Here is a 23,949-nt window from a genome sequence, read left to right as displayed (position 1 = left end):
GTAAAAAACCAGGTAATGGAGAAAAGTCTGACTGTGGCCTGCATGCCTCAGTAATAAATAAAAGCAGGCTGCTGGAATTAATTTAGTGTAAAGCCGGGTGGGGTCAGCCAGCATTTGCAGTCTGGGCAGTGATAGATTAAAACTCAGCAAGGAAAGGCAAAAACTCCCAGGCTATTCTTTGCTCTTTTCCCCCATGCTCTTTGTACCTTGTAGTAGTGTTGACTCTGCTTTTAGGAGATATTTATTTATTTCTCCAGAACCTGCATATATGTATAGTGCAGGGTTAATTAGGGTTAGTTTAATAGGGTTAGTTGTTAGCCAAATGGAGAGGTGTTGTTATTCCTTAAACAAGACTGGAGTCGATTTACAGTGATGTGTGTATGAGAACTCTTTAGTTCTTTTATAATAGGGATGTGCATCTCCATCACTGAGGCCGATGCGAAACACATCTCGATGCATTGACAATGATCCAATACATTAAAGATACATATGAAGCAACTACTAATGCGATATGATATGATTCACCCCTATTGCGATGCAGTGCGATTTGACATGATTTGATTCAACACAATGCGATTCAATGCGATACGATGCAATGCAAAAGAATATGATGCTATGCAATTCAGTATGGTACAGACAGTTTGATTTTATTTCTTTGGTTCTTCTTAAGCAGACAGCAAATCATGAATTAATTAAAAAAGTTAGTCTTGCTGTCTGTGTACTTTATAGCGGCATATTTTACACATTTTGTTAAATTGTCTGTCTCCCTTGAAAAATCCAAAGTGTTGCCAAACATTTGATTTGTAGTAATTTGGAGGAACATGTAGCTCTTCCTCCTCCATGATAATCTGTGTTACTCCCCCGAGAGACTTGATGAGAATTGGCCACTGACAGTAGTGGAGATGAGAGAGCGTGCTTGAGAAACAGTTTAGAGAGGAGGAATCAATCTAAATATAAAATTATTGGTCACAAATTATTGGTCACATTTCTAAATAATAAAGGCATAGGGCCTCTACTAATAATTATATATAAATAAATCAGATTTTACCGATGCAAAGATGTTAGAAATGATGCATCCCAAGTTCATCCCAAATTGTATCCGGTGCACGCTTTTTTAATCGGGGCAATTGCATTGTGAACTTTTATTTTATTTACCGATGCGAATCGGTGAATCTTACCATCTCTATTTTATAACAATAAATTTATCCTTTTTTCTTTGTAACTCACATCTACTGGATCTGATTTAGTGCAAGGCAATGAAAGAGTACTGTGCTGTAGCAGAGTGAGTTTCTGCTCCTGTGAAAAGTTGAACTTTTTTCCCCTGCTCAAAGGATAATCTTGGTTTAATAAAATTAGGTACATAAATACACACATGTACATTAGCCTCTGAGGGGTACTGGAACTGAAGAACAAATTCACTTTGACTGGAGAGACTAACATGGCTCTCTGCAGAAGATTTAACGATATACCTTTCAGGAAATTTCCCATGCTCAGTGTGGTTCACAGAAACTGTGAGTAATGAGACATTTGCCCCACTCTCCCCCTCCCAGCAACTCTAAATAACCCCTAATGTTTAGAAAAGCTTGAATAATAAATAAAATGAAATAGATAACCAGATAATGGATAACCAGATAAGAGTAATCCCTAAAAGCTATGTTTAATGTAAAACATGAATTGAACGTGGAAGAGCATACTGAAGGAGTAACTAAATAATGTTGTGTGTGTGTGTGTGTGTGTGTGTGTGTGCGTGTGTGTGTGTGTGTGTGTGTGTGTGTGTATGTATGTATGTATGTATGTGTGTGTGTGTGTGTGTGTGTGTGTGTGTGTGTGTGTGTGTGTGTATGCTGCCCTGTGTTCTTGTATCCTCAGTAGGTGGAGAGATCCCCTTGGACATGCGGTCTGGTGGTGGGCAGTTGGTGTCAGAGGAGCTGATGACCCTGGGGGAGAGCCTGTCTCAGACAAGCGATCCCTCTCTTAAGCTGTTCCAGTGCGCTGTGTGCAACCACTTCACTACCGACAACCTGGACATGCTGAGTCTGCACATGAGTGCAGAGCGCAGCCTGCCTGAGGAAGAGTGGCGTGCTGTGGTGGGCGACTCACACCAGTGCAAGCTGTGCCGCTACACCACCCAGCTGAAGGCCAACTTCCAGTTACACTGCAAGACCGACAAGCACGTGCAGAAGTACCAGCTGGTAGCACACATCAAGGAAGGGGGCAAGGGCAATGAGTGGCGCCTCAAGTGTGTAGCCATTGGAAACCCTGTCCACCTCAAGTGCAATGCCTGCGACTACTACACCAATAGCCTGGAGAAGCTGCGGCTACACACAGTCAACTCCCGCCATGAGGCCAGCCTCAAGCTGTACAAGGTGAGTGTCCCACCCTGTCTGCCTGTCACCTCTCACTGCTTTATACAGGATCAAAACTGCTGTCCACACATAATCTGCAGATAAGATCCCAGTCACATACCTCCGGTGGGATCCTCTTGCTCCAGGCATAAAACTCCATGGACAAGAAACAAACAAATAAATTCATAGGACTGATGCAGCATTCCATTGCCTGCTTTTGTCACCCCACCAATGCTGTTTGAAGGCTCTGTTTTGTAATATGTAAAGGGACTTGAAAGAAGAAGGTGCAGGTAAAGTGTGAGGCATGGCACAGGGGAGGGAGAAGACAGGTGTGCGAGAGGGGCAGCAGGGGAAATGAAAGACAGAGGCTGAAGAAGTGTGAAAAGACAGGGTTTTGTGCTAATACTCTTCGGAGCGGGAAGGCAGAATTGCTCTCGACAGGCATATTGATTTTTGCTGGACTTGGAGCTTCACCTTCTCCCCTAATCATTCCATAATGGCCAATGGATGAACACTCCCTGAACAAATGGCCATAAATCTAACCGGCCTGATTCCACTTACCCACCTATCCAAGTGTCTGCGGCTGGACTGTGCTCTGTTTAACCCAAACTGGCATTGCTTCACACAGGGGACTCTCACACCCACCATGATTTGTTTAAGTGTTATGCTACAATAGATAGGTTTAAAGTTATTTATGCAAAGACTATGTTGTATTCTTAACACATTTTGACATTGACAATGTTTAATAACCATCTTGTAAAAGAGCAAAGTTCTCTGGTACCTTTTGCAATAAATCTGATGTTAGAAAACAGTATTATAAATGACAGAGTGAAAAACAAGCAGGCTTAGTCATATTTCAACACATTATAAAACCGTGATAGAAGAGACACATTTAAAAATATATCCAAAAGAGTTGACATTAATGCTCAGATTGAACGTGCCACCTTTTTAAAAAGCTTCTGCAATCCATGAATGTTTTTATCGCATACTTCCTGTTTGGACGCTCTTTGTACTGAAAGAATATGTTGTAGCACAAAGAGTACATTTTTCAGCAGTCCATTAAAGTGAAAGGTGTGAGGTTCAGGTCCCACTTCAGCCATTAAGGCCCACCAGAGGGATTCTGCAGGGAGTTTGCAGAGAAGTCTTTGTTGATGGTCATTTTGTAATTCGGACATCCCATCTTAGGAGCGGGAGAAAGAGCAGCGTCGGGCTCTAACTGTTTTCATAGCTCAGGCCCAGACATGTAGCTGGGATATTTACAAATACCACAATGATTAAGATATGTAACACAACCCCAGCGGCAAGTTGTCCTGCCTGAGGAAGCGGAGCAGCCTCAGTGTGCCCCAGGCTGAGCACACATCCGCGCCAGCGGGATTGAGGTTTTAAATCTGCTGTGCCACTGGTGCCAACCTCTGCCACTGTGCCATGGCACTGTGCCCACTTGCCAACGGCACTGCCTCACATTTAACCAGAACACACACCACTGTTATCTCATAATTCCACAAGCCACAAGAAAAAGGGAAAGAAGTGCAGGCAGTTTGCATAAACCAGTGTCTGTTTCTCTCTCACTTCCATGGAACAGCTAGGTGAGATGAGAACATCTGCACCTTCTCACCTAGAGTTTTACAACTCAGCAGAGAACGTGCTGTTGTCCAGTCATGACAGCACAGCCAGTCATAATCAGCATTAAAGCTCCTTTAAACTGACTCTTCAAAACGTAGAGCCGATAAAGAATGTGGAGCATCTACATAACCCTGAACATTTGGCCTGAGAATGGTGCCATCATAAGAAAGTATTCATGATCAATTTAGACCAGCATGCACTAAACAAAGATGTTCACAACTCAACCAAAAGCATGACTAGATTTCATGACCCAGGAATGTGATTAGTGGGTGATCACTGAGTTGAGCCTTGTCATGATGTGACAGATTTTCTTTGTCTGGTTGAATTCGTAGTCGTGGACAGAGCTCTTATAGCAGCCTACCATGCCTGATGCAAATGTCATGCATTCTGTGAATAAGGAAAGAAAAATCATATTTATTTATTCTTGCCCAAAAGAAATTTGATGTAAATTGCTACTTTTTTAAACCTTTTGGGATGAAAATAAATCAAGTCAGCATAAACAGCTTGTAAGATGTGGGAGCTCCTTGGACACTTCACCCAAATCAGACTGGCTTGCATTAAGCAGGCCCTTTGTGTGCATGGCTCCGTATAAACTGGAGCCTGTAATTACTGGAATTAAAAAGGAAGGTTTAAACTGAGGGCTGAGCTGGATGGGATAATTTGAGAGTCTGTGGTATGCAGCCCATATTAGGGCTTTCTAAAAATACTGGCCCACGTATCGGAATGTTCCGAAAGCCCTCAGAAAGCAAAAGCGTCTCGTTCCGACCACAGTGGGTGAGTGAACCTGCCTCTCCCCGGTGTCCCTCGTCCCCCACACGGGGCTGGACTACGTCATAGCATGGTGGTAGTGGCTGCTTAGTCAGCTGGGACCTCCATGCCACTTCTCCATGCCTTTTCTCATGGGTGACATTTTATCCCCTTCTCCTGCAAAAGCCTACATCCTCTGGTGTCTTTCAAGTAGCTGTCAAGCATACTGCTCACCTCAAGCCTAATGCAGAGGGGACAGACTACAATTCAGTTCAAATCCTGTCAAAGTGTAGAGTTGCTTGGTTACCTACCTCATTATCTTGCTTATCAAGGACAATCACAGACTCATGGACCTGTTGAAGTTAACACCACACCACTACACAATAATTGATAAAGCTAAAACGAAGAAGTAAATATTCAAACGCAGAGTCAACTCATTATCTGAGCTAATGGAAGGTAGCCATGGCATGGCCTTTTGCGTCAACAAGTAACAGTAGCAGTTAGTATCAGGTAGCATTGTAGGAGGAAGATTGCTAGCAGGGGAGCTAATAACCTGTTTAGCTAAATGTGCATATCAAACTTTGCTATCAAAGAAAGGTAAATGTAGCAAGAACATGTTATAAGGTAAGAACTTTTGGCAGCAATGTATTGTGACTTAACAGTTAGCTAGATTTGGTGAACCTTTGTGAAACAATAAGTTGTATAACTTAGACCTGCGTGTGTTTTTGCCCCTCAGTCATCCATATATGAAATTTGTCATCGAGGGTGAAGGTCCAGGAAGAGACTGGTGCATAGGTGAAATGGAGGCTCTACGCTTCCCATATGGTTTTTGTCACTTCTGCTTCAAAGACAGAACCTACACCCTGACTGCTTTTTCCAGGCAGCGCATTAGTAGGTCAGACCTTGACTGTTATGTCCTGGCAAGACATTGGTAGGTCAGACCCTGGCCACTGTCACCAGGAAGGATGTTTGTAGGCCAGGCCCTGGCTGGTCTCTCCGGGCAGCACGGCAGGAGGCCAGGTCAAGGATGCACTCACGGGCAGTGATTGCAGGAGAGGAGGAGCGCTGGGGTTAGCTGGCTACCTTCCTTGTCTCGGGGGCCAGTGCGGTCTGCAGTAATTGAGATTGATTGGATGTTATTTTTCCTCTTGCAAATGTAGTCCATTAGCTTGGCACATGCATAATCAGTTTAGAGTGCAGTTAACTGAATGTAATCATGTTCCTCAGTGTCTGCTCGCACAAAATCCACTCCAGATGCAGCTCGGCTGTGGAGAGTGGGGAAGAAAGTGCCGTCACTATCACATGGGGAATCTTTACCCAAGAACCCCCCCGCCCTCCCTGTCCTGCTCGATTGAACCCATACAGAACTGTACAAACTCACACACTGTGCTGGCTCCCAGACTCCTGTGAACAGAGCTCTCTGTCACGTGTTCACAGGTCTCATGTTAACTCCATGCTGACAGGAATCCAAGCCTGCCCTATGATCCAGCAAAAAGCTTTACTAACTTGGACACACAAAACTCTTTTTCTCACTCTGCTCTCCTGTTGAGCAGTCCAACTGGATCACTGGACTGCGAAGAAAGAATGTGTCTTCGCTTTGCACAGAACAACTCAGTAACACAGCTGTAATGTCAATTAAGAGATTAGTCTTCACACAAAAAGGCCTTTAGTTGAAGTTTAACAAAGGTCCGGCCTTCCACAGAAGTTTTCAACACAGAAATACCATCACCATGACCTCTAGCATTAACAATCATAATAATCATGATTCATCCTACATCCTCCTGACCATCATCATAAGAGTAATGATGATAATCTTAACAAATAAATAGCGGTTGCACTGGCTCCAGGAAGATTGTTTTTATTATCAAATAAAATGGGACTGTAATTTAGAGTTAAAGTCATGAGGGAACGTTTAACTGCTGTCTGGATTGTCATGGCAATTCCTTTCATCTGTGGTCTGAACGAGTCATCATCAGTGGACAGAACATCAGCCACACCCACACTATGTAGGTACATCCCACCAGACATCAATCTGTAGAGTGACAGTTGGCGGTCAATCTGAAAATGAGACAGACTCGTTTAGACAGTCTAATTATCATGGTTATCAAGTAATAGTGCAGGTGGGAGAAAAGTTGCTGTTGTTCTGGGAAGAGCTCAGGGCTGGTTTACTGGTACTGTTGTGCTAATAAACCACACACTTCAGTCTTACTGCGGCTGCCACTCATTTGACCTGCACACCTCTCTCTGTTGTCAGCAGCAGCTTCGACCCTTACAATGGCTATGGCCAGCAGTTAAGTAATAAGTTTAATACAAAATTCTTTCAAAGTACAGTATTAATCCCATTTATTTGAAATAAAAAGATCTATAAGGTAGAGCAAGCATTGTGCTAAGCAAGTGATACACTATATGGACAAAAGTATTTGGCCACACCTGTTTTTCAGGGTTTGAGCTAGGCCCCTTATCTCCAGTGAAGGGCATGCTTCAGCATACCAAGACATTTTGGACAATGCTATGCTTCCAACTTTGTGGCAACAGTTTGGGGAAGGCCCTTTTCTATTCCAACATGACTGTGTCCCAGTGCACAAAGCAAGGACTATAAAGACATGGTTTGATGAGTTTGGTGTGGAAGAACTTGACTGGCCTGCACAGAGCCCTGACCTCAACCCCATCGAGCACCTTTGGGATGAACTGGAACGGAGATTGCGAGCCGGGCCTTCTCGTCCAACATCAGTGCCTGACCTCATAAATGCTCTACAAATTCCCACAGAAACAAATCTTGTGGAAAGCCTTCAAAGAAGAGTGGAAGCCATTATAGCTGCAAATGGGGGACCAACTCCATATTAAAGTATATGTATTTGAATGCAATGTCATTACAATGTAATGGTCAGGCATCCGAATACTTTTGCCCATATAGTGTATTATACATTACCTTACATATTATGCATTATATTTTATAATACATTATATTGTACTGGCAAGTGCTGAAAGGCCTCTCTGCACTTGACACTACTCTGACAGCCATTGAAATTCACTCCTTTTAATAGGATGCAGGGAGTGTGAGCTCTGGCCATGGCACCCTAACAGGCTCAAACAGCTGTGGAGGGCAGCCAGAGCGGGTGTAGGGGAGGAAATCGGTGGATATGAATATGACGAGATTTGTCAGCAGTGCTATCAGTCAATACAGAAACACAGGGGAGGGGTTTGGGAGGAGTGTGAGTTCAGTGTCTGGGATTCTGACTGCACCAGTCTATTGGAATGTCCCAGCTCTCACTCCAGAGGGCCTGGTTATGACTTCACTGCACACCAGCTCCTGTCTGGCACCAGGACTTGCGTAGTGCATGGCCCACAGTGTTGAATAAGGCATGCAGCCTTTTTTTCCCTTTGCTATATTAGATTGCACGAGTTAAATGAGGGCAGAGAGACGTAGGGCTTACACACAAAGCTCCTTCACTGGGCCAGAATGAATTAAATGCAAAGTTGGTGCATGCCTGGGTCAGCTGGGAGTTTGAGTTCCTTGGGTATTGTTTTAATGATTGCTTAGATTTTTTTATTTGTGAGCTGGTTGGGCAGCTGGGCAGGAGCAAGCAAGTACACTCCTGCAGGTGTGTGAGGAAGTCTCTGATCCTATTATCTGCTGCCTGATCAGCAGAAAGAGGGAGATACAGCCGAGGGAGGGGCGGATACAATACAGAGCAGCTGAGTCTGTGTTTGGATTGTGTGGGTGGATGAAGGCAGTGTCTGCTGGTCCAGCCCAACGGGCCCAGTGTAGGCCCTCACGCACTCTCACAGCCAGGGTGTGGCTACAAAGACTCCTTATCACTCACCCATATCTCTCTCTCTCTCCTCCTCCTCCCTCTCTTTTCATTCCATCCTCACATTAATAAACAAGGCAAATACCCTTCACGTACAAAACAAATCAACACAGACTGCAGACCAGTGGGTGGTCCTGTGTCCAGCCCTGCTTAAGGTTAAATATCTTTAATCCATTCAGCCTGAAAATCTAAACATTCTCCTTGGCCAAGCCCTCTTCCCTCACCTCCTGCACCCCCACCCCCCCACCCAAGTCATCTCAGAGTTCTCTGTAGGGAAAAAAGTGTGTTGTTTATGCACTGGTGGATTGGTGGATTATTTCCTCACTCAACAGTAGGTCTGCAGGTCATAAAACTTCTGACAGATCAATATTACAGTTCACATTAAGAAAGAAAATATGCAGCCCTTTTTGATTCAGTGTGAAAACTATTTTTGAGCATTACACCTCATTAGAGTTACATCTGAGAGAATCAGCATCCTGAGCAGAAGTAGACTAGAGGGTCTCTTTTTATGCTATCCACTTTGAATTTTATCTAAGCAGTGTCAGCCTCTCTTTTGTAAAGATATTACACACATGTCTTTAATTCCTTCTCTCTGTCTTGCTCCCCCATGATAATGAGGAGATTTAATTGTTGGCATTGCCTGCTAAAGGAGGAGTCCTATACATGGCATCCACTACCTCTCCTTTCTTGGCTGCCTTGGTCAAACATCGGCAGGTCACCCTGGGGACTTGCAGCCTTCTGTGGCAGGTAAATGCCCCTTTGATAAGGCAGAGCCCGCCTCTTCTGAACCTCACTGGCTCTTAAGCTGAGGGGATGGAGAGAGAGACAGGGCAGCTTACAGGCTCACCCGTATCAATACAACGGTGTCTTAGCGACCAGATTAACAGCCTCTGCATGGTCAGACCAGCAAAACTGCTCTTCATTTTCTATTCAGGACGACCTGCCGTGGGGAGGGGTGAGTGTTGAGCACAGGCAGGAGGTGCTCGCACAGGGACCTCACTGTGTCTGTAGTGGGTATGCTGAATAGCACCCCAGGACAGGTAAATTCAAATACGTAAATGGTCTGTGGACGTTTATCATAGTGGCTGAGATATGTCTTCCCATTTCCCTGTTACATGCTACTTTTTTTGCATAACTTCTACATTTAATTAGTCATTAGGGGTAGAATTATGGACTGCCTGTGTTGTGAAGGTATGTTTCCTGTCATATACTTCTCCTTGCAATTTTGCTTACTTTTTTCTGCGATTTTTCCTCTTTACACCAGAGATTAATTCCCACCTCAGTTTGGCAGCAGTAAAGACAAGACAAGTTGGAAGACAGGGGTCATTCGCAGTTCGCCACCAGGCAATCTTTGCTGAGGGCAATGATTTTTTCATTTAACAATGGAGGTCCCATTAAATATTGGTGCAGCTGTCCTGGGGAACACACCCAGCACACACAGCTCTGGTCCTGGGGAGGTTTGAACTCCTGACGGGGAATCACAGGGCCCCGACTCTGTAGTCCAGGGTTAGAGGAATCAGCACCACCCCCACCCCCACAGTGATAGTAGGCCGCTGAACAGTCTTATTTTTCACCTAATTGCCGTCTGCTGCAGTCCAGGGACGAGAGCTGGGAGCAGTAAATCTGCTGGTGTTTTGGGGTGGGGTGTGGGGGGGGGGGGGCGTTGGGGGGGTTAGCAATGTTTTCTCCAGATGTAGTCTGAAGATTTCATCCCTTTGTAATTAAGCAGTGCAGCCCAGGGTGTCATCTGGTTTTTATTGGGGGCCTCTGGAAAAAATCATTTTGCACCTTGTTTTCTCATCATGGCCTTTATTCTCGTATAAATAAAAGTGCAAAATCGAGAGAGGGGAATAAGAAAAGGACAGAAGAAAAAGCTCCCTGTGCGAGTGCCTGTGTGGAAACGTCTGGGTATTGATTTAGGAGGTGAGGGGGGGCAATATACTCACAGGTAATCAAAGAAAGCTGCTCAGAAAGCAGAAGGGAAATAAAGGTATTCGCTCGGAATCCACAGATTTTTCCCAAATGTTATCTTTCTTCTGTCTCTCCCCTCTATCTCCATGGGCTCTACTTTAAGCTCATTAAGGTGCTCAGAGATGGAGCTAAGGGACAAGTCATCTGTCCAAGGGGGCAATCAAAACTTTCTTCTGCCTTCACTCTGTGCACCCACGCCCCCACCACTGTTATGTGTTTAGCAGCCAATGGCCAGCCAATCCTGGCGCTACGGCTCAGTACCTGCTTGAGTCTGCAAGTGCACACTATTACAGGCCTAAATCCTTAGCACATAGATGTAGACAGTCGACCAGTTCCCTCAAAATTGGCAACATCTGTCTTATCTCTGTTCTGCTTCAGTGCCACTGTTTTCTGAAGTCTGAAAAAAATCCTAACTGAATAATTTATTATTTAGCTGTCTGACTGGGTAGTCATGCTTGGTAAAACAATGTGATATAAGTTCTTTGTTGTTCAGAAGTGGATCCATGGAATACAGGACAGTGCGTGAAGACTTTTTTGCCTTTCTTCTCACCCTTATGCACCTAACCTAAGGGGTGAAGGGGTCAACCTTTCTGGGCTGTATTGTTTCTGGTTACAGCTGTTAAGGAGGAAGAACAAGGTTGTGCTCAGTAGAAACTGTTTCACACATATGTGTTTTCTAAGGCAGTTTTCACAAGGCCTGCAAGATTTATAGAGCCACTGCACCCTGTCATAGTAACACTCCCCATTCAAAGACTGTACACAAAAAAGGCAGTGCACACTCAGTTGGGATTTTAGATGTATTGTTTTTAATGCACATCCCTCCTCTTCCACTCCAATGCCCCTTGTAAGGTCAACACCAAACCTAAAAAAAAGAATTTAAACTTGGATAAAGGCTACTTGTGTCAATGTGTAGGCATTCCCCAATTTACACATTGTTGGAAGAGTTGAAGTAATTTAAACCACAAGTATGGCCTGTGCTGTATCAATAAGTTCTCTTGGAGCCATTATATTTTGCCATGAGAGTAGATTGCACATCCAGTATGCAGATGGTTATTTAAATTATCATTATGTTAAATTAACCACCTAGAGGAAAGACTGCGCATCTTATTAATGAGAATATGAGCAAGGCAATATTAAATATTTGTTGATGTTGCAGGGGGAGAAACTGTATATTAATTCTGTTGCAGTGAATGCCAGTGGTCTGGACCTCCAGATCCCCCAGAACTGAGCTTTTGTGCTTATGTAATTCTGATACAGTTCTGATGTCACAGCCAGGGTTCTCTATTATATCATCAAAGGTAAATTGTTAGGGAAGCTTTGAATGCACCACCATATGAAATTATGTCCTAAATACTGACAACAAATATTCACAAGACTTCATCCATTATTATCAGTGAGGGTCTTGGTACATGTCTCAAGATCCCAGTTGTAATAGCTTTTGTTCTTGAATTTAGGACCAAGTTTCCCCCGTCATGTTTATTTCCACTTGTGAATAAGTAATACAGGCTTTTTATTTTCATGTATAAAGCTGGCATGTTCAAATCAATGATTTCATTTACTTTGGCTGCAATAAAAAGTTGTTAGGAGAGGGAATTTTGAAATTACTTGGGTTGCTGAATTTAAATAGAATAAATGCACTGTAACATCATAAGCTAAACTGTAGCAAATGTAGAAAGCTGGCATGTTTTGTATAATACTTGTCACCCAATACCGTCCTCAAACAAGGCCCCCAACATGTGTGTTCTGAAGTGAATATATCCAGGATCTTTGTATTTTGCCCATGTGGATGTGAAAGTAAAGACATATTTAGATGTTTACATTTGAAAAGGGAAAAATATTTATCTCCCCAGTCTGATTTCTCTTGCTCAACTTTTGATTGCAACTTTGGTTTTCATATGCAGTTACCTTGAGTTCAGAAGCTCACATTCTAATTCAAAATGAAAGGATATTAAATGAGATTATGAGAAAATATACTTTCATAGTCATCGTATGAAGCTGCCTAGTATCGCATTTAGCTTGGTAACCAGCCAGTAGTTTGAACATATTGTTTGTAAGAGACAACCTGAGAAAATGTTGACCTTTAATGCTGTTTGTTACTGTTCCTTTTATTTTTCAACAATGGCTTAATGATGTCTTCATTCTACATTTACATTTACATTTATTTATTTGGCAGACACTTTTATCCAAAGCGACTTACAAGTGAGGTACAATACAACACAAGCAAAAAGCCATACAGAGTCAACAATATTAGAAGCACTGCAAAAAAAACTGCAAAAAAAAGGTTTGCCAGGCAAGGTACAAACTGTGCATTTAACATTATATATTTTTTATTTTATTTTATAGTTTAGTAGGAGATAGTATGATCAGAAGTGAGTATGATCAGAAGAAATTTTTTATATTAAATATTCAACAGATGTATGCATCCCAAAATACATAACATGACAAGAATGTACTTGACATTTACAAAAAAATTACATTCTGCAATGACTTTTCAATAAAATACCCTAAGGCTTATTGCTTATTGAAATGTATTATTGTTTCCATTAAACAGGCTGAAATATGGATTTAAAAGGAATGTCCTTAAATACTTAAAAATGTTAGTGTCAAATCAAATGATGTTTAATAGGTTATGCTGAGTTTTACGGTAATCTTTATGAAGTTCGCTATAGTGTAGGGGACGCTCTCACAAGTGGCCTCTCTGTATCCACAGTATTCAACTTAACTTTTAAATCATTAAACATGATGAAGCCATCTCCACAAGGCCAGGATTATATATACAAAAATCAAACCACATCTGCCATTTCTGATCAGTGGCAACAGCCGTCAGGCCCAGGTTACAAAGGCAGAACAGGAAAAGCCATTAACTGCCAATCACTGCATCGATCGACAACCCAGCCCCCACTACCACTCTGTCTGACTCTCCCACACTGCAGCCAGACGGAGATATGGACTCAGAGGCCAGATGGAATTCTGGGACTGTTCATTCAGGATAATTCTAAAAAGGGCCTCTGGAATAATCAGTTACCTTTATAGAGAAGTGTCTCTGTCCTACCTGCTACGTTTTACATATCCAAACATTGGTCTGCATTTACTGATTAGGTAAATAATGGGGCCAGTTGTCTCTGACTCTTTATTTTAAATGACAGTGAGTATAATCCATCTGTTCAGAAAGTGTTGCAAATAAAATATATCTGTTTCAGTTTTGGCTCTATAGCCTCAATTCTGAAAAAAATATTTTGAAATCAAATATCAGATAAAAAAGGGAAAACTAATGGTGTTGAAAGGAGACAAAGGAAAAAGAGGGGATTGATTTTTTTCCTCCCATTTTCAATGTAGTCATTAGGACTAAGGGTCATTAGAAGAATATTTACCTACTTCCAAGCTTAATAGAGATGCTGTATATCAGAAAGTGATGGGGAGCAGGGGTCAGGGCTGGAGGGAGCAATTAAAGTGTATGGATTGGGGAGCGAATGGGGGCCAGTCCCATTGTATGGGCTGCAGGCAAAAACAAATAGGTGAGCAAAAAGGGAGGAAAAGGCAATACATATTGAACAGAGCCTTATTAATTTATTGAGCTCTGGTGGAGATGAGTTAGTACCCCACCTGTCTGGTATTTAAAAGCACATACACACGCAAGATGCTAACAGCATTTCTCATCGGAGGCCAGTGTAGGTTTTGGATTGACACCTCAGGGCTATATGTAAAATTTCTGTAATTACATCTCTTTTATAAGAAGTTTAAAGGAGATGTGTGAAACAGGTCACATACAAAAATATATAATAAAATAATGATCTGATGTGCTAGTAGCTTTACAATCCCTCTATTTCTCCTGCCCCCTGCACCTTTTTATGGTTGGGTCTGTGCTGTCCCGGATGTGGTCAGCAGGAGGTTGGTAGTGCAACTTGGGAACTGTAGGTTCTCTCAACGTTTATTCCTGCTTGCAGAGCAATATATTCCAAAACTATTCTCAAACAGCATGTTTACACTTAGGAACTACACTTTATATGTAGTCATTACCTACAGCATACAAACAAATGCAAAGATATTTGAAGAGTGTTTTAAATCCTAAAACATTATGTTTGTTCTGTTACTCCACTGCACAAGCAAACAGCCTTAAGTATGGTAAAATTGGTTATCTTTGTCATTGTCCAGGTGCTTTTACAAATATATATAAAATTTAATGACCCAAATTTCCTCCTCTCAGTTCACTTCTAGATTTGTCATGGCAGTACAGGGCAGATATGTGCAGAACATAGAATCTGGCTGCTTATTGACCTCCATGGGAGGGAGTGCAATGTGGGCAACCACAGTGAAAGAAAAGCGTTCTCTAAGGAGATTCCCTCCTTTGTCCTTAAAATAGCTGAATAAACTGGAGATCCATCACCAGGACAGGGTGTGTTCAGGGTGATGGGAGAGCAGCCTGGCTGCTAAACATGGGCCTTTGTTCTGCCAAGGTAGGAGGCCACTTTGTACCACCCTAATATTACATGATACATCAATAAGATATGTGTGGTAAATTCCATTAAACCTTTGGTTTTGAATTTTAACAGCAGTAATTATTGTGCATCGGCAGGTACATAATGTTATTCTGTGAATGTAAAGCAGGATTTTTCTCCACTGTGTCTGATTTGGTACTGCACATACAAATGTGGGTGACCATCAAAGATGTACAGGAACATCAGAAGAGTGATGTTAAATGGAACAGACAAGAATTTGGCCTCATAAGGGCAATGAATTATTACTGATAGTTTTGGGGTAACTATTCAACTGGGGTGCACTAAGATATTAATCATTTACTTGATTGTGCATGCATGCCGATTAATCAATTTTGGAGAGATCTGGAGGATTAACTACCCCGTTATTCCCTTGTAAGAACAGATAACAGATAAGACTTTAAAATATTGTGTTCCATTTATCACTTATTTTTAGTTCCCTTGCTGATGAAGGTGAAATAAAAAGTGAGGTGAGATTGGGCATGCGAGAAAGGGAGAGAGAGAAATGAGCAGTTGTTTAAATAAGAACAGAAGGAGATGACTTCAATACCATCAATTCATCACATTTGTATACACATATACATATATATGTGAGTGTGTGTGTGTGTGTATATATGTATATATATATACATATATATATACATATATACGTATATATATACATATATACATATATATATAAAATAGAGAGAGAGAAGAGGAGAGGTAGGGTTAGGGTGTTAGGGTGTGAGAGGAGGAGAGTGTGAGCTTGTGAGGGAGGGACTGATAGGGAAAGACATTGACAGAGAGAAAGTAAGAGAGGAGTGTGTGCATGAGAGAAGACTGGAGTAACAGTAGGTGTGGAATTAGGAAAGAGATAGTGTGCAACACCTGGGGAAGCCTGCCTGTGCCTGTAGGAGAAACTGAGTTGGGGGAGGAGGAGGCACTGCAGTGAGCAGCTGGCCGTCAGCAACCTCTCACACAGTACCCTGTTTTAGGTAAGTTTTGCTTTTCTGCTGGGAAAGCATAATTAAACAATTGCAGTGTTCCTGGGTGCTCCACCTACCTTGGATCCACTCTATAAATTTCCTATCCGCTGACTGTTTAATGTGAGTTATGTCATGTGGTAACTCCCTTGATTCCAACATACCTCCGTTTGTAAATACAAGAAGCACTCAAAGGGCTGTGGTTTCTTTACAAGCATGGCGCCCCTGGCTCTTTAGTGAAGAATGCATGAGAGGGAGAGAGGGAGGGAGAGAGAGAGGGAAAGGTGGTTAAAACTATATACTTTATAGTGCTCCTCTGCCAAGTCTCTTTATGCAGTGTAAGCGAAGTGGTTTAGGAATTTGAGACATAGGAAGAATACAACTTTTTTATGATGGAATGTGTCAATTTACTGTTTTCAGTTCTACCAAATGTACAGTATAATTTATAAGTCACCCTTATTGTACTAAGAAAGTGGGAGTGTGGGGTAACTTTACTATGACTACAGTAACGGGGTCCAGTGACTTCTGAGGTCAGAGTGTGTGGGCATTGATGCCCTGCATGCTGATGCCTCTGTCACACAGTGCCAGCTCACTCATGGCTGTCAGCGGCTCTCAGAAGCCACTTTTTCTGTGCCAGTGCTCTTAGCGCAGAGCAGGAGCTTTTTTTTATATATTAATGCTTGACAGCAAGGCCAGTGCTGAATCGCCAAATGGGGGCACGCTTCCAAAACATTAATAAATTAAAATCACAAGTTGCCCTATAAAAAGTGCTTAATGTAATCTTATAACCTGCTTGTGTAATTTACATGAAAAGGGAAACAAAGCATTCTTGTGCTGGAGGTTGCTGTGCCCTCTATTAGATGTCCCCGACTGTCCGTCCAGGACAATGCCTTCAGTGATGACACAGAGGCAAATGGCTGGAGTGGTTATTTTGGGATGCTGAGGTCTTTTAGAGGCCTGTAAAACTGGCTGCATGACTACAGCAATAGCCCATCTCCAATTAGCCCAGCCTGTGTTTGATTTTTCTGATGACGACCATATCTCAGCTGTAATTATGGTGCGGTTGGAATGATGAGGGTTTAGGTTATTGATCTACCATTGATCACCCTGATCAATGAGCACTTTGTTTCCTTTTTTATGGAAAGTGAAGTTTTTTTTTTGTTTGTTTTGTTTTTAATCTGTAGCGAGAAAGCATAGCAAAATGACCTCATAAAAGTGCTGTTTGGTGGGCCCAGGAGAATTGGTTGGGCTAGGCTCCGATTAAGGGATGGTTGGGGTGTTTGAGTGGGGTGATAGTGTCTTGGGACAATCCTCGCTTTTCAGCACAAGTGCACACACTCCAGACCCTGGTTAGAGGCCAGGTCTTAAAAAGGGGCATTTCAAATTCATGACTTGCTCAGGGGCAAGATGAGGAGAGCTGCAGGGCAGATATTTGCAGCTCTGAAGCTGATCTCTCATTCACTGCAGATACAGCGGCTGCCTCTGTAAACATGGGAGGAAACACAGAAACAAGAGGAAGAAGGGAGAACATTCATTTGTGTACAGGTGTTTAAAGAGGGTCGTTATCACAACTCCAAGAAGTAGTCTGTCAGGTCCACCCCTTCACTTTTCCATCAGTTCTGTTTAGATTTGCAGCAACACCCTAAATTCTGTTTTGTCCCACAACAAAAGGAGAAATTCAATCAAATGAACATACAAACATGCTTTTTTTCAGTGATATGATTTTTTTTTGTTGTTGTTTCAAGACTGCTAGCTCTAAGGAAAAAATAATTTTGCTCCTCTAAGAATGCCATATAAATCATGTGTGTCTTACCTTTTTACTTTACTTTTTACTACCTTTTATATATGTAGTTTATATACAGATGTATTGATAAATTTGCCTCTCTGGTACACTTCTGTGGAAACTGTGGAGAAACCTGAACAAAACAAGGTACAGAGATGATAGACTGTCTTTTGAATAAGCACTTGAGCACCATTAACATGCATACTCACTGGTGTTCTTTGAGTAAGGATGGCTGAGAGAAATGCTACTGAAATTTTATAAAAGCATTACATTTGCATTTGGAAGTCATAATATCCTATACAGCTATGTATGTTTTCCCATTTAATGCTTAGCTGGCTAGCTTGAGGCAGTTAACAGGTTAATCTTCTGAATCTTCTGAATCTTCAGCTGTATGATGAGAGTAACTCTCTTAAATGTGTAATATTTATCAAATATTTTAGCTTGCAATTTAATATAAAAATAGTCATCTGAGACCAGCAACATTAGAATGGAATGTAATATGTTTGCAGTGTATGCCACATAAAGTGTGTGGCTTTGTAGGATTTATTTATTGACTGCCTTTTATGTCATGAATGAATGCATTAGTGCATTGTTTTTCAGACCAAGATGTATTCCTGAACATACTGTTGTGTGTTCAGATGGATAGGGCATATTCTGGTGTGGATACTGGTGGGGAAAGGTGGAGGGGGTCAATAAAGTGCTGTTTAGGTTCAATCCCACTGACTGGATGCATAATATATATCCGTATACACAAATTAGTTCAATGGTTCTCTGTGCTGCAACACAACCCCCCTTCAAATTTTCATTTCAATTTTCAAGTCCACCATTCCAAGGGCTCATTTCCCCTTTGCTGGCACCTTGATGGTATTCAAAGTTCCCAATTTAAGAATCTGTTAAATATTTACATTAGCACAGCACCCTGATTAGTATACCTAATTAGATGGAGCATGTGGTGTGGCTAGGCAGGGTGCAAAGGGGTGGGCAGTCTAAACAAGTCCTTGACTGGTGGTGTTAAAGGGTCGACTTCAACTCCAGCTACTGCTTAGTGAATTTTAGATAAAAAGGGATGAAAAAACATTAGTTTTTTAACAGCCTTGTTGCCTAGCCTAGAGCAGCAACCAGTTATGTTGTAATGAAATATTTACGCTGCCAAACTGGGTACAGCAGAACTGTAAGCCAGACAATGCTAGCTGGATGAGATTGTTTTCAGACCCCTTTGTCATATCATGTCTGCATCTTTCAAGTGGGTGTGAGATCAGCAGTGCTGTTAATAAACCAGCTTGACAGAAGAAACACACACACACACACACACACATATTTATATATGTATTTAAAACGTATACATTACTAGTATATAAGTGCTTACAGATTATTCACTTGGATGATCTTTTTAAGATCTTATTAATATTAACTAAAATGTTGAATAAGCGTAGGGGATGGCTTAAAAGCAGTCCCTGAGTTGAATTAGCTGTGTCCATTGTCTGCCAACAGGCTGTCTGAAGTGAGCTCCATCATCACAGACATAGCATGCCAGATGTGTGTAGTACCTCCTGCGTGGGGTAGCCGTTTTTCCAGCCGAAGTGGGTTAATATACATGCGAACACACACACCTCTCCTGTCCTGAGAAGGGGTTTATGCAAAATATCAACAACTGACATCAAGGTTTGTTCTCCTAATTGAATGACATCCTTTGCCAAAGCTTTAATGTGTTTTGGTGGCTACCTGATATTGCCAACAGCCATACAATACCATAACTTTCTCCTGCCTGATCAGTGAAGCTAAGTGGGAACAGGGTTGGTATAGTATATTGCAGTGAAAGACCATGGAAAACCAGGTTTGCTCTGGAATTGGTGTTGGTGAGCCAGTAGGGGCCAGTCTTTCCTCTGGACGAAGGTGAAATCTCGTATCATACTACAGTGAAAAGGATGCTGATTGCTGTTTTTTCTTTTTTTCGTTTGAGAAACGAAAGTCAAGGTCCTCATTCATAGTGGACATGAAACATCCCAAGGTACTTATTAGAAAGAGTACGGGGTTCCCTTGGTCTTGGCAAAATTTCTTATTGGGCCCACTAAGGCAATGTGCACAGCTCTTCTGGGTGATGTAATCATCTCCCCTTTTTATTGGCTATATAGTCCCTCACTCTGCACCTCAGTTAATGGGAGGTGAGAATTCTCACAGAAAAGGGCTACTGTGAATTGCCCATGTGGGTGATAGATACTGTTGGTGGTTGAAATGTCACTCTCATTTCACTGTAAAGTGCTTTGACATCCATGAAAGATGATGTGTGAGTTATTATTTATTGTTTGTAACCAGTAAATATATGAATTTACAACGCAGAAATGCACCTTTGTCTAGCCCTTACACGGCCGCTATATACCTCCATCACAGTATTTTGTGAAGTCTGTCCAATGTAGTGTAGTTCTTCCATGGGAAGCTTCCCATCTGATCAGATGAAAATGCCTTTTCAGAGCCCACCCTGGTGGATGCTGGGTGGATGAAGAAAGGGCATGGTGAGTCCCTTGTCACCGTCCTCCAGGTTCAGACTGTGTGTGTGCAGTTGAAATGGAGATAGTGATGACATGACAGAGCAAAGAGAACAGCTGGTAGTATAGCCTTTTAAGTCCCTCACTTTAAGCCCCCCACAGCTGTCGCCTCCTGCTGGAAGAGTTATTGTACTGCCTTGTTGGTGGTTTGCTGTGCTCTGTGGCTGACATTCATAAAAACACCAGGAGGCTAAGCTGTTAATTAGGCGCCTAGAGAGGAGAGCAATGTCAAGCGATGAATATTTTTTCCGGGCTCGACATCATTTCCTGCCCATTTCAAAGTCATTGGCTGTGCATGGCATAAGCAGCAGCTCAGCTCATTAAAAGGAAATGTGTTTATCTGGCTCCCATTAAAAGTGCACATAATGTGTTTGTGCCTGTATTTATCCAAATATTGTTATCGCTGTGCAAGGCATTGATCTTAAAGTTGCCTATTTGTTGCTAGAGTGACTTGCTCCATAAATTATGTGGACACATTGATCAGAGCTGATTGAGGGCCATTCTTCAGAAGGCAGAAACATTATCAAATGGGGATTAACTGCCTCTTTCTTTGTGGATGTGTGAAGAGTATACATCATTTAACTACTTGTCACCACCCCCCATACATGCACAAATGAGTGGACTAAATGACCATATCCATTGATCACCTTTTGTCTCCAGTTAAGTGTATTCTTTACATTGTACAACCTCAGTTATTGGAAAGGAATCCCATAATTATTGCATTATTTAATGTTAAAATGAAGGGGAGTGGTTAAAGCTGGGCCAGTAAGGAGCACAGCCCCTTAACCTCTCGACCTCCCTCTTCATTTCATCTTTGCATGTACTCATTTATTTCCACAACTCATAGTATCACAGTCAAATGCAGTCTGTGATTAATTCATCCATCACTGTTACTTTTTGGAAGAAAAGTGTAGTTGCTTTCCTTGTCGCTAACTGTGAGGTATTAGCAGAGAAGAAAGGTGAAAAGAAAGCCAACTACAGTAGACCTGCTGTGAGGCAGTTGGTGGGTGTGGAATGGGGGTGGGGGTGGGGGTGGGGGTGGGGGGGTCCCTCTGGCCACAGTGCAGCATCTGGGCATGTCACTGCTCACAGTGGCTAATTTGAATCAGCCGGTGAACTTGGCGTCCAACGCAGCTACCACACTTACAGCTGCTACAGAGGCAGGGAATCACAGGCAAACCGGAAGCATTCAGACTCCAAAGGTAATAGCCTGCCTCCCTTTCAGGGGAATCACAGTGCCTTTTTGACAAGACTCAGCATTAAAGGAAATGGGAAAGGAAAGGAAAGGAAATGTGTCAGCCTGATCAATCTCCAGTCCACCCCAAACTCTGTCCTCATGCATAGTGAGATAGAAGGTGTGTTTTGAAGAAAGTGTCTGTCTCGGCACAAGAGGTAAAATCATTTTTTTTTCTTTTCAGGATTGAATATTATTGATTAATTGAGTGAACTAAAACTTTTACATGACATTTACTACATCTATACAACAAGGAGTACTTGGTGTTATTCAGTGAAATAATAAAGTCAAGTTAGAAGCCAGTTCACTTTAAAAGATCACAATTGCCACTAGAAATTTATAAAATGTAAGACCCCATTACAACTGTGTGGGACAGAGACATGATCCTTACTGTGCAGGGAGCTTGTTTTCTTCTGTTGCCTGCACCTGCCTTGCCAGTGGCATTGAAATCACTCAGACAATGTCCGGGAAGTGTTCAGCCTCAGCACTAAGTGCTGCGAATCAGAGATAATTGCAAAGCAATGCACTCGCTGGCTCATTCACAGAAGGATTTTGGCTCTTGGAGAATTGATAGCCATTCAGCCAGTGAATGGCCATCCGTTTTAATGCATTAACTTTATATTAAGAGTGCTGCCAAATTGAATGGTAGAAATTGGGGTCTGATCACAGAGTGGTGAGTGTGCATGAACAGCTGAAGAAAGCTCACTGCTCCCCTTGGCTATCGTAGTGGAAGCCTCCCCACAGAGCTGCTGGCTAGTAGCTGGCCCTCCTCATCACCCATGGGATGAGATTCAGCGCCATTGCACATTTACAGTGAGCTTCCAGCTATGTTCCTCCTGGTACTGGAGGTTTATTTTTACATCCTTTTAAAGTGGATAAAAGTGCATATCTACACATAGTAATGGTGGGTGTTGAAATTGATACATACACAAAATCTCTTTAAAGGTAAAGGTTCAGCATTGAATTGCTGGAGAAATGGCCAGGTACCGCCCCTGCCACCCCCGTTCCTCTTTACTTAACAGCATTAGAGAGCGATTCATCCTTCCCATGAGAGATTCAGTCTCATTGCAGTCAGGTAGTGCAGCGCACGTTCACAAGGCCATATGCCTCTCCCATAGCTCCTGGTTCACTGCACAGTTATTACAGTCAAACTTCTGTCTCTCATACCTCTGCAGTAAATTTCCAGCAAGAAGTTTAATGGGTTTTGATAGAAATTGAAGCCATGCATGGGCGGGGCAGGGGCCAGCCCTTCCCCTATCAGAGGCCTCGAGCAGGGGCTACACAGGGAGTGTTTGCTCCGCCACAGCACCCTGACGAGCTCCTCCTCCCTTCCAACATGACTTTTTCATTAGGCCGCAGAATTCTTGCACACAAGTTGGAGGTGATTTATCAGCTTGGAACTTCAGGATCATAGGAAACAGACACAGGGAATATAGGCTCTGTCTCATCCATTACTGTCTCTCACATTCAGGCTTAGTGTCTTAAGGTGTGTTTTTGTTTAACATGGAAAATGTGGTCCATTTCAGATCTGGTCTCACAGATTTTTCTGATGGAATCCAGTCGACTAAGTGTCCCTGTTGGCCATATTGCAATGGCTATACTGTAATCCTTTCCAGCTCTTTGCTACTATTTAGATTTTCCATATTATAATTCTTACCCACAGTAAGAGTATATTCAGGTGGGCTTAGACTGGAGAAACAAGTAGTGAGAATATAGTGATACTCCTATGTGAAGGCTTTCTGTCTGTTATTTTCTTTCTTTCTAAGTCCTTTGCTGGCATTGATAAATGTACATAATGATGATGTAGGCCATGGTGAAAGGTTTCCTGGGTGTTTTTCTAGCCCAGAGTTTAGTGTTAAACTGTGATCCCTATTTCAGTTTTCATTTATCTGTTCTGAAAACATGCAGCATGGTCTGTAGTCAACAGACAGGAGCGGTTGGAGGGACTGGAGTCTAGTATTTCAGACCCTTCTCAGGCCAGGTCAATAACCACAGAACTCTCACATTATTATTGATACACAGCTGTGTTGAGACTGGGCCATCTCGGGTTCACTTCAGTTTTATAGGAAGCTTTACTACTTTTTTACCTTTATGACAAACTTTGAAGTTCAGGTCAGGTGTCACCCTGTTTGCTTTTTCATGGGCCCTTTGTCTTTCTGCAGAGTTTCTGGAGCCTTCATTTATACATGGAAGAAATTTGACTTTTAAAGAGCAAGTACAGACATCTGTTCCCATTAAATGTGGTGCACTGCTGCCCAGTTCAGAAATCTTGCAATTTCTATGATTTTTTTTTCTGAGAGAAAATCTGTCTGTCACAGTTGGTTGCACCTGGGCTGTGATGTAATGTGTGTGAAGAGGGTAAGGGGGAGGCTGGTGTTTCCAGCACCACCTACTCAATTTCACTATCAAGAGCTTCAAACATGGCCACAGTGA

At 42.3% G+C, this 23,949-nt stretch overlaps 1 protein-coding gene across 3 annotated transcripts in view; it reads left to right on the top strand.

The window, feature by feature from the left end:
- Positions 1 to 23,949, top strand: part of zfhx3 (zinc finger homeobox 3) — a 146,458-nt gene that overhangs the window by 59,028 nt on the left and 63,481 nt on the right. For all 3 annotated transcript variants that reach the window (XM_036534782.1, XM_036534780.1, XM_036534781.1), the window contains exon 3: positions 1,870 to 2,366. In XM_036534782.1, coding sequence (XP_036390675.1) covers positions 1,870 to 2,366 — 497 coding nt within the window. The remainder of the gene's footprint in view (positions 1 to 1,869; positions 2,367 to 23,949) is intronic.

The sequence above is a fragment of the Megalops cyprinoides genome, chromosome 8 (assembly GCF_013368585.1).
Source record: "Megalops cyprinoides isolate fMegCyp1 chromosome 8, fMegCyp1.pri, whole genome shotgun sequence".
In the NCBI taxonomy this organism is placed as follows: domain Eukaryota; kingdom Metazoa; phylum Chordata; class Actinopteri; order Elopiformes; family Megalopidae; genus Megalops; species Megalops cyprinoides.
Note: the sequence above shows the minus strand (reverse complement) of the source record. Positions and strands in the feature narration are given on the sequence as shown.